This window comes from Canis aureus, chromosome 30 (genome assembly GCF_053574225.1).
Source record: "Canis aureus isolate CA01 chromosome 30, VMU_Caureus_v.1.0, whole genome shotgun sequence".
Lineage (NCBI taxonomy): Eukaryota > Metazoa > Chordata > Mammalia > Carnivora > Canidae > Canis > Canis aureus.
The window spans coordinates 32,229,997-32,240,339 of record NC_135640.1 but is presented as its reverse complement, the minus strand read 5'-3'; the positions used below and the strand labels follow the sequence as shown (position 1 = coordinate 32,240,339).

Here is a 10,343-nt window from a genome sequence, read left to right as displayed (position 1 = left end):
CTCGCCCTCCCCTCCTCTCCCCTCCCCCACTTGCCCTCCCCTCCCCTCCTCCTTCCCTCTCCCCTCCCCTCCTCCCGTCCTCCCCTCCCCTCTCCTTCCCGTCCTCCTTCCCCTCCTCTTCCTCCTCCTCCCCCCCTTCCCCTCCTCCTCCTCCTCCGTCGGCCCCTCCCCGCGCTTGGCGGGAGCTTTCCTCGCGTGACCACTCTGCGTAAGTGCGGAAGACGCAGTGCAGCAGCGGGGGCCGCGGGAAGACCGAGCTTACCCGGTCCTCTCGTCTCTATGATCCTCTTTGTGACCCGTCGGACGGCGCCGAGTCCCAGTTCCGCGCCCACGGTCCTCCACGCCGGCAGAGGACACTGCGACCAGCTGGCGCTCTCGCGAGAGGCGCGTTGGGGCTCTCCTCGGAGGGAGCGCGCCCGCGCATGCGCGCTCGGAGGTGCGCGGTAGACGGCCGGCGAGACCGGGCCCGGCCGGGGGGGCCGGAGTGCGCGCGTGCGCCGTCGCGAGCTGGCCGCCGCCGGGGCCGCCGAGTGGGAGCGGGCGTGAGGCCGCCGTGCGAGCCGCGGGGATGTTCCGAAAGGCCCGGCGAGTGAACGTGCGCAAGCGGAATGACTCGGAGGAGGAGGAGCGAGAGCGCGATGAGGAGCAGGAGCCGCCGCCGTTGCTGCCGCCGCCGGGCGCGGGCGCGGGCGAGGACCCGGGCTCCGGCGGCGGCGACCGGGCCCCTGGGGGGGAGTCGCTGCAGGGCCCGGGGCTGCCGCCGCCTTCCGCGCTGACCCCGGGCTCGGGGGCCGAGGCCGGGGGCTGCTTCCCGGGCGGCGCGGAGCCCGGCAACGGGCTGAAGCCGCGCAAGAGGCCGCGGGAGAACAAAGAGGTGCCGCGGGCCAGCCTGCTGAGCTTCCAGGACGAGGAGGAAGGTGAGCGCCGCGCCGGGGTCCCCGGAGCCCAGACCCCTGCCCTGGGCCCCCCGCCGGGCGTCCCCGCATCCCCGGACGCCCAGCCTTCGCGCCCGACCCGCCGCGCATCCCTCCCCGCCTCCGGCCTTCTGCTCCCGGCGGAGGACGCGCTCCCGCGCCGCCGCCAGCCTTTTCTTAACCACCGCCTCCTCCTCCTCCTCCTCGTCCTCCTGTGCATTTCCTGCTCAGATCCGTCATTCTGAATTTTTGTTCAGTGGAAATTTCAGTGCCCCCCGTCCTGCTCCCCACCCCCCCGGCGGGTGTGTGTCGGGGAGAACTTGAGTTGGGTCCCCCTCGTCTGCTCTTGGCCGGGTCTCGGAATCTTCTGCAGGTCCCGGGGCCCGCGGCTCTTGGGGGGAGTCTGTCCAGGCATCCTTGACCTTAGGAAGGCCGGGATTGTAAGGAGGATTTCCTAAATCTGGGAGCAGAATCCCCGGAGTGGAAGCCCTGGTTCTGAGTGACCTTGGGTCAGTCCTTTGCAAATGCCAAGCCTCAGTTTTCCTATGGGAATAAGTAGGGGTGCAGACGTCCGGCTTTCCTCGTGCCGTGGAGAGAGACGGTGCAATAGTAACTGAAGGCGTTTTATCCAATCGGGTGTGAGAGGCCAAGCTGCAGTGAATTTAGCTTTCTGATCATATATGAGCCTTAAAGCTAACTTCCCGACCAGTTGCATGTGTGTGTGTTTATGTAACTCAGTTAAGCGTATGTTAGGAGGAAAGACTTTTGGATATCTCACTTGCATCTTGATGCAAGATGCTTTCATCTTTCCAGTAAGGTGGGCAGTTTCTTTTTGACCTTTCTGTTAATTTTTATCTTGTTTGAGAGGACCACTGCCCAAATTTTTTTTTTTTTTTTTTGCATAGTGATGCAGTGATGCAAACTAGTGTTTGCATTTGACTTGAAAAATTTCAAATCAAAGGCGGTGGATACATACCCAACTTATTTTTGAAAACTACTTTGTTCTCAGCTTAGTCTTGAAATAATATGTCAGTTTGTGATGGACAAAGATTTAGTCAGACTTGACAGCTCTATTACCCAGCATCTTTTGATTTCGGGTGTTTGTTTTTTTTCCCTTGATACCCTAATAAAGTAATTATGTGCTTTTTTTCAATGATTTTGTTTTCCTCCTGAGGAAGACAATAGGACAGGAAAATTTTGTGCAGTTGCATATGTTGTGCCTTTTAAAAAGTCTCAAATTTGCATTATGCGAGGTTAATTTATGAAGTTGACTTCAGCTTTTGAGGGTCTGTGACAGATTTGGAATAACTTCAAATGATATAATGCTTTGTTCTATGAGTGTCTATTTGGATGAATGCAAAAAGCACCTAAGTTCATGTGAAAGTTAGAAACGAAGCTATCTGAAATGGTTGCTACAGACTTCATTTAATTTCTTTTCTAAGAAAATGAAGAAGTTTTCAAAGTGAAGAAATCAAGTTACAGCAAAAAGATAGTAAAATTACTTAAGAAAGAATATAAAGAAGATCTTGAAAAATCGAAGATTAAAACAGAACTCAACTCATCAGCAGACAGTAAGTACCAAACTCATAGGAGTCTTTTGAAACAACAAAATGAAACCTCTTTCTCACAGGGATTGAATGGATTTGCTGTATATGTAGAGTCAGTTGACTCGATTGTTTTCAGAGGTCCAAATTGAATATTGATACAGTTCTATTATTTAATTCTAACACAACTACACAGTAAATGTGATTTTTCACAAAGACAGAATTCACTGCTGCTGAAATGTTTCTGCTGTAGCACCTGAATCCTCCCCAAATTTTCCTGCTGGTGTTCAGGCTGCTGTTGACCAGAGAAAAGAAGTTTCCCATTTTAAGCCTGAGACCCAGGTTTATTTCTGTTTGAGGTAGTACTGTGTAAGTTCCTGTACTTGTATTTTATAGAGACTGGTGTTCAATTTCTTTGGTGGTATTTCCACAGTTGGTTTAATTCTTGCAGAACTTTTAGGAACGCCCTTGTTTTAATGTTTATTGATAATGCTTTCTCATTCTGTAGCCTTATCAGATATGTGGTGAGGACTCCTCAGTGTGAGGCCCCTGCCTGCATTGTACAGACATTTCTCACACCCTTTCACAACTGAAGCTTAACAATTTTAAAAAGTTATTTGTCTGGGAGGAAAGTGGATTCATTATAATATGCTGTGGTCTGAGTTATTCTCACGCAAATACCTTAGAGAAATTTTTTATTCTATGGAATTAAGGATAGAATTATTTCACAGGTTCTCAGCCATAGGCTTAATGTGAAAAAGTATGTCATTGTATCTCAAATTTAGAGTCTAATTTTGGAGACAGCATCAAAATTACTTAAATGTATCATTGGACCTAGTGTTTGGCAAAATGTCCAGTGAGTGGTTTAAAAGGGAACTACATTTTTTTTTCTTTTTTTGGAGGCAGGAGAAGGAATGCTTTATAGATAAAGTGGAATATGAAACTGGGTTTTTGATGATTTAAATTCCAAAAGATGGGAAAGGGAAGATAGAGTGTATCATCAAAGATTAAAGTGACTAAGGCAAGAGCAAGTATACCTGTCAGGTCAAAGTAGATGATTTGGAAGTGGAGGTTTGGGGTGAAAGGTACATTGTTGACCGATTACGAAGGATGTTTAATCTCCAATAAGGGGTTTAGAGTTGCTGTGTTCAGTGGCTTGCCAAGATGGTGACATGAAAAATGCCTTTGAAACTTTAACCTGGTATTAACATGCAGAATGGATTGGTGCAAGGAGAGATTGGAGCCCTAAAGCTGTTTGAAATCAAGGGCCAGCTTTGATCAATTAATAGGGAGTTTAAAAAGGTCTTGGTTGAGCAAGACTAAGGCTTTTCCTGACTCAGTGGGAAATTGTGGATGAGTTAAAAATGTTTGCTGTGGGTGTGGGAGAAGAAATGAAAAGAAAGGATTATTTGAAAAATGTTCCAAGGAAGAAATTGGTAGGCTTGATATAGGCTTTAGCTATTGGACTTAAAAGAAACAGTCAAATTTGAACTTTTGTGCCATGGTGACTGAGAGAACAATTCTGTATTATATACAGAAATAGGGAAGGCAGGTGGGAGGAGGAGTATTTTTAGGGGAACCACTTATTTTGGAGTCTAGGAAACTGCTTTTTTCCCAAATATCTTGAGAACTGACTGTGTGCAATATAATAGTGCAGGAGAGGTCAGGAGAAATGAGAAAGGACCATTAGAAATTGAAGCAAGTCTGGGATTTTTGAGGCCTTCCCTGTGACCTGTCTTCCACTTTTACATAACTGATATTGCACTTGCCAGGTAACTTAATTAACGTCCTCCCTAAAAGTAGAGCCTCTGTATTATATATTGTCATCTTTACCCCTGAAATGATGGTGCTGTGGAGCTCTTTTCATTAATCAGCTGACAATCCTGAACTCTTCCTTATGCAGTCCTCCTTAGATAGGCAGAGGTGCATTAATCTCCAAATCAACTACTGTCAAGTTAGAAGACCCATTTTTGTGTTATTCATAAAATAAGGAGTTTGCTTTTAAACTTGAACTTGAGTGGAAATAGCCAGTAAACAGTTGGGGAGATGTGGATTTAGGTATGGTGCTTAGCAAGGTATTTATTAATAGCAGAAGTAAATGGAATCGATGAGGGAGCAGCAAGGAGGAGAAATTCCAGAGGACCAAAGACTTCTATCTTTAATAAATGTATGCATAGAGAAGAGGATTTTACTAAATAGAATCATAATAGCCAGAGAAGAGATAGGAAAGTTTCAAGATGTTGATACTCATTTGTATGAAATAGGACCAGAAAAGTCAGGAAAAGAAAGGACCATGGGGTTGAGGGAACTTTCTCAGGGTTTCTGTTGTTTTCTTTCTGGAGGAGAATGTCTGGTGGAAGAGACAAGCCCACTAGACAAGCTCTTACCTGTTTGGATGAAGAAACATCTTTTGCTAAATTGCTTGATACTGTATGAATTAATTGTAGCTGCAGCCATTGGGATAGCTGGTATGGGAGCTGGGACTGCAAGAAATCAAAGGCCATTTGCCCAGGTTGAGGCACAAGTGGTGACGAAGTAGAAGGCAGCAGGTCCACACTGCTTTCCAGAAGTTTGTCAGGGAGAGAAGTAGAGGACAGAGAGAGTAGCTAGAGAGACCATTGGGATCAAGGAGAAGTTTTTCAATAGAAATGTGTCTGTAGACAGAAGAAAGGCGTGGGAGGGCCTGATCAAGGTAAAGAGAATGTTCATGAAAACAAGTTTCCTGATGTGGTAGTAGAAGAAATTGAAGATAAAAGAGGAGCCTAGAGAAAGATTATTTAGTATCTCTTTTTATAAAGACATCTGGAAGGATAATCCATGTCCACTAACAAAAACTCAGCTGTTACCATGTTGTGCACTTGTATGTGATCAATCATAAAATCTATTTGCTCAGTCTTTTAAAATCTGCAGAAATCATTATCTGAACATACCTACCTGGTTTAGTGTACATTTCCCAGTTCTATTAAAAGCCATTGATGTAGTGTGGGTTTAGAGTAGAAGGAAATGGATAGTTTTTGACTCTTGTCTAACCGTATCCATCTGATACGGTGAATTTTTAAATCTTACAGTGTCAGAATGTACTTTAGAAGGAAGGCTGTGGCTAATGAGGTAGGAAGATAAATGAGAAAACTAAGGAGCTTAAAACATAATGACCTAAATCCTAGTCAAGTTAAAAGTGTGTATGTGGGGGAGTGTTGTTATCTCTGGGATTCCTATTGAAGGTAGTGGAATATGGCTTGAGAAGAATAGAGAATCTTTGAAACACTTTTTGGGAGGGGAACATGCTAGGGAAACAATAGAAGAATATCATGTTTAGAATAAACTTCTAGTATTTCATTATATTCATCATACCTATAATGTGCCAGGTTCAGTGCTCATGGTGAAAAACACTTTGATTTTTCTTGATTTTTTCTTTCTTTTTTCTTTTTTTAAGATTTTATTTATTAATGAGAGAGAGAGAGAGAGAGAGAGGCAGAGACACAGGCAGAGAGAGAAGCAGGCTCCATGCAGGGAGACTGATGTGGGACTCCATCCTGGGACTCCAGGACTATGCCCTGGGCCAAAAGCAGATGCTTAACCGCTGAGCCATCCAGGGATCCCCTCTTGATTTTTTTCATCAGTCCTACTGATAGTGCAGTAGGACTGGTTAGCTCTATAAAGATACAGTGGTGCCTCCTGGAGTACAGTGGCAGGAAAAGCAGTGTTGTGACCAGTCTTAGGAATGGCCTCAGCATTAGGGAGCTCTCTCCTCTGTCCATATGGCAGAATGTGGTGCACTCCAGCTCCCTTCCTGGTTTACATGTGGTGGTTTTTAGTGCCACCTGGTCTCTGACTTGTCTTCTGTCTCAGTTCCAGATTCCCGGAAAGAGAATCAGGTTGTCTCTGCTTTGGTCACAAATCCTGCTTTGGTCACTTTTTGAATCTGCTTTGGTTAGTCTTGAACATTCAGTCATGGCAGTGGGGTCAGAGTTACACTGTATAAATGTGACTTAAAAGGGTCTTATCCCTTGAGGTGATGGATGGCAAATATTTGTGACCTAAGAAGATAATCCTGACGTATTCATTACAGTGAGGGTTTTTTTTTTCTTTTTTTTAAGATTTTATTTATTTATTTATTTATTTAGTTAGTTAGTTAGTTAGTTAGTTAGTTAGTTATGAGAGACAGAGAAAGGCAGAGATACAGGCAGAGGGAGACGCAGGCTCCATGCAGGGAACCCGATGTGGCACTTTATCCCGGGTCTCCAGGATCACACCTCAGGCTGAAGGTGGCGCTAAACTACTGAGCCACCGGGGCTGCCTACAGTGAGGTTTATATGGTTCATAAACATTGTTCTTGATGGAAAGCTGCCTCAGATGGACTTTGAGTTTAATAAAATACTGGCATATAAGATGAAATAAGCTTCAAAGAGGTATGAAGTTATCAGTGGGAGTTTAGAGGAAGAAACAGTTAATTTTGATAAATTCAGTAAAATTTTGATGTAATGAACTCAAGGTGGAATTGAACAGAGCCTCCAGTGCACTCCTGTGACCCCTGTATTATTTTTACTTCCCATTTAATGCCTATTGTTTGATATTTCATTTTCATACATCAGTGGTTTTGAGTTTTAAGAAAATTAAAATAGTTGCAACTTGAATAAATTGAGCTTATAAATGAATAAAAGGTGCCTCCTTATGCAGTCTGTTTTAAACATCTTTTAATAACTTTTCAAAAATGTAGACGAACCACCTTTGGACAAAACAGGACACGTTAAGGACACCAGTCAAGAAGATGGAGTTATCATCAATGAACATGGTGAAGATGAAATGGATATGGAAAGTGAGAAGGAGGAAGAAAAGCCAAAAGCTGGTGGAGCCTTTTCTAATGCTTTATCTTCTTTGAACGTTCTCCGTCCAGGTGTGTACTTGTAAATACTTCTCAGACATGAAGGAAGCCCCCAAGGAGGGGTCATGTGTAGCGATGGTGAAGGAAGGAGGTAGCAAAGTGGTGTTTCTTAGGACATTCCTATATAAGCCAGGGTGTTGCCTTTTGCAAATAAAGTGAGAGAACTAGAAACTTTCTAATTTTCCAAGTTTACTCTCAGGCATCAGCAAATGTGGGGCTTTGAGTAAATGGATAAATGGAACTGAAGTCTTTTTTTTTTTTTTCACGTATTTCATCAAGACTTTAACATTTTTAGAAATGCTACTAAAAGCAAAAGTAATTACTACTAGTTTTATGCCCACACTTCGTTTTTACTTTTCTGTAGGGAATAGTTTGCAGAACTATTCTCTGGGTAATCAGCTTTCCAGTAAATAAATGTTTAGAAAAAGAATCTAGAGGGATCCCTGGGTGGCGCAGCGGTTTGGCGCCTGCCTTTGGCCCAGGGCCCGATCCTGGAGACCCGGGATCGAATCCCCCATCGGGCTCCCGGTGCATGGAGCCTGCTTCTCCCTCTGCCTGTGTCTCTGCCTCTCTCTCTCTCTCTCTCTGTGACTATCATAAATAAATAAAAAATTAAAAAAAAAAAAAAAGAATCTAGAAAGAGAAGAACAGCTTAGTAAGTTAAGGTACACTTAACATGATTGATGTTACAAAGCCATTAAAATAACAGACAAGTAGCAAGGCATTAATTTTTATTGAGGTAAAAAGTCAGTTTGATCATGTAGTAGATTAAGCCATTACAAATTATATTCATGCCAAACAACAACATGGAAAAAACTTTGCTTTAATAGGAGGAAGAAATAGGTACACAATGATATATTCTGAATGCTTACAGGTGAACTTAGACTATTTGCAACAGAAACATACTATGATAGGCTTTTAAGGTTTGTTTTTGGGTGCCTTTTTTACTGGTTGCTTTCTAGTTAGTAATATGATTTGATTACTTTTGTTTATTTCTTAAAAATGAAAAAAAAGTTACAGTTAAAGTAACTGTATGGTGGATTTTCCCCTCCCCCCTTTCCCATACATATTGCCATTATGTATATATTTTTAGGGTCCTTAGCGACTTTTAGCTTCCATTTATGCTAAATTAAAAATAAATCTGATGGATTACAGGCACATTTTGGGAAGGGGAGTACCAGTAACTAACGTTAGTTAGAACATCACTGCGACCAGGCTGTTTTTGAAATTATTTTACCCTTCATATTTTCAAGAAACTAGAAATTTTATTCCCTAATACCTCTGTCTTTTATAATCCTTATCATATGTTTCCAGGAGAAATTCCAGATGCAGCTTTTATACATGCTGCAAGGAAAAAGCGTCAAATGGCCCGAGAATTAGGAGATTTCACTCCTCATGATAGTGAGCCTGGTAAAGGCCGCCTTGTTAGAGAAGATGAGAATGATGCCAGCGATGATGAAGACGATGATGAGAAACGCCGCATAGTTTTTTCCGTGAAAGAAAAGTCACAAAGACAAAAAATTGCGGAGGAAATAGGTAACTTGATTTAATACGATAGTAAGCCTGTTGCATTGCTATTAAATATGATTTGCTATTAAATATAGTCCTATGAAAAGTACCCACATTTACTTAACTATGTTTAATGTTTGAGGACTGTTTTTGTTTGGGTACAAGTGTCTTATTGGAATTTTTTTATTTTTTTTAAACTGTAGCATGATTGTGAAACTAACGTTTATTGAGTACTTCCTGAGTAGGCAGTACTATGTTAAGCACTTTACACGCATAAATTTTTTATAATCAGCTTAGCATTCTTTAGAGGCCTTTAAGATTTGTTCTTCCCTTTGTCGATTTGATGTCAAGCTCACAGAGAATAGGAAACCTTTCTAAGGTTTTAACAATTACATAATACTTAGCCTTTGCTTCAAGGGATATGGTGGCCAAGACAAGCAAGGCCAGGAGGATCAAAGGAGAGGAGATCAGGTTAGACATTTTAGTGAGACTGATTTAATACCAGTAGTTTTGAAGTGTCAGGATAGCATCTCTTCCCTCCCTGCTTTTCTAAAAGTATTTAATTTTCTTTGCTGCTATGGCTGTAGGCATCGAGGGGAGCGATGATGATGCTTTAGTAACTGGAGAACAAGATGAAGAGCTCAGCCGATGGGAACAGGAGCAGATAAGAAAAGGAATTAATATCCCTCAGGTGAGAACTAAAGGATTTCACTTCAAAAATTAAAAAAAAAGTAAATGGAAAACCTTTTTTTGCCTATTTTGTTGAGTTAAAAACATTGCCCATTGAATCAAATCTTATTCATTCAACCAATGTGGTTAAGAAAAGTACATAAAGTTATGTATCTGATAAGCTTTTAAAATAAACTGTATTATCTTTTGCTCTTTACAGTCAGAATAATGGGAAAATGTCTGGTTTCTTAGATCAGTATTTCTCAGAGTGGTCCTTCAACCAGCAGTAGCAGCAGCAGCTGGGAGCTTATGAGAAATGCAAATTCTCACCCTCTTGAGATCTAGGGAATGAGAAATGGGGTGGGGGGCAGCCAGCAGTGATGCACGCTGAATTGGAGAACCGCTGTTCAGATAAAACCTTTCTTCTCTGTATGGCTTATTGTTTCTGACTTTAGAAATTATTTTGTGGAAAATGGATTTCTCTATAATGTGAAAATTTAACTGTAGATGAAAAGTCTTGCTCAATTGTTACAATAATTTGCTTTATAGAATTAAGTAGTACAGTGGAAGTGTTGCATAAATGTAAACTACTTTTGTTACTGGTGTTTTGACACAGAATTTTGCACACGTGGGTTAAGAAAATAGGATACTTAGATGGCAGTCTCTAGTCTCTGCTTATCTATCTTTACTTATAAGAAGTCATTTATTCTCTTCCATTCATAACATGGTGGCCTTGGATTATTTTTTATGTCCTTTCCAACTCTAAACTTCTTTGATATACTGTTTTCTTGAAAATTATTAGAAATGATTCTCAGCAATCCCATA

The 10,343-nt window shown here is 42.3% G+C and overlaps 1 protein-coding gene across 1 annotated transcript in view; it reads left to right on the top strand.

Annotated features, from left to right (window-relative positions):
* Positions 1–487: 487 nt before the first annotated feature.
* The window catches only part of PAXBP1 (PAX3 and PAX7 binding protein 1), a 34,214-nt gene continuing 24,358 nt past the window's right edge, over positions 488–10,343 (top strand). Inside the window, exons 1-5 of the mRNA XM_077879025.1 lie at positions 488–917; positions 2,357–2,485; positions 7,176–7,352; positions 8,655–8,876; positions 9,437–9,540. Of these exons, the coding sequence (XP_077735151.1) occupies positions 569–917; positions 2,357–2,485; positions 7,176–7,352; positions 8,655–8,876; positions 9,437–9,540 (981 nt within the window). The 5' untranslated portion in view covers positions 488–568. The remainder of the gene's footprint in view (positions 918–2,356; positions 2,486–7,175; positions 7,353–8,654; positions 8,877–9,436; positions 9,541–10,343) is intronic.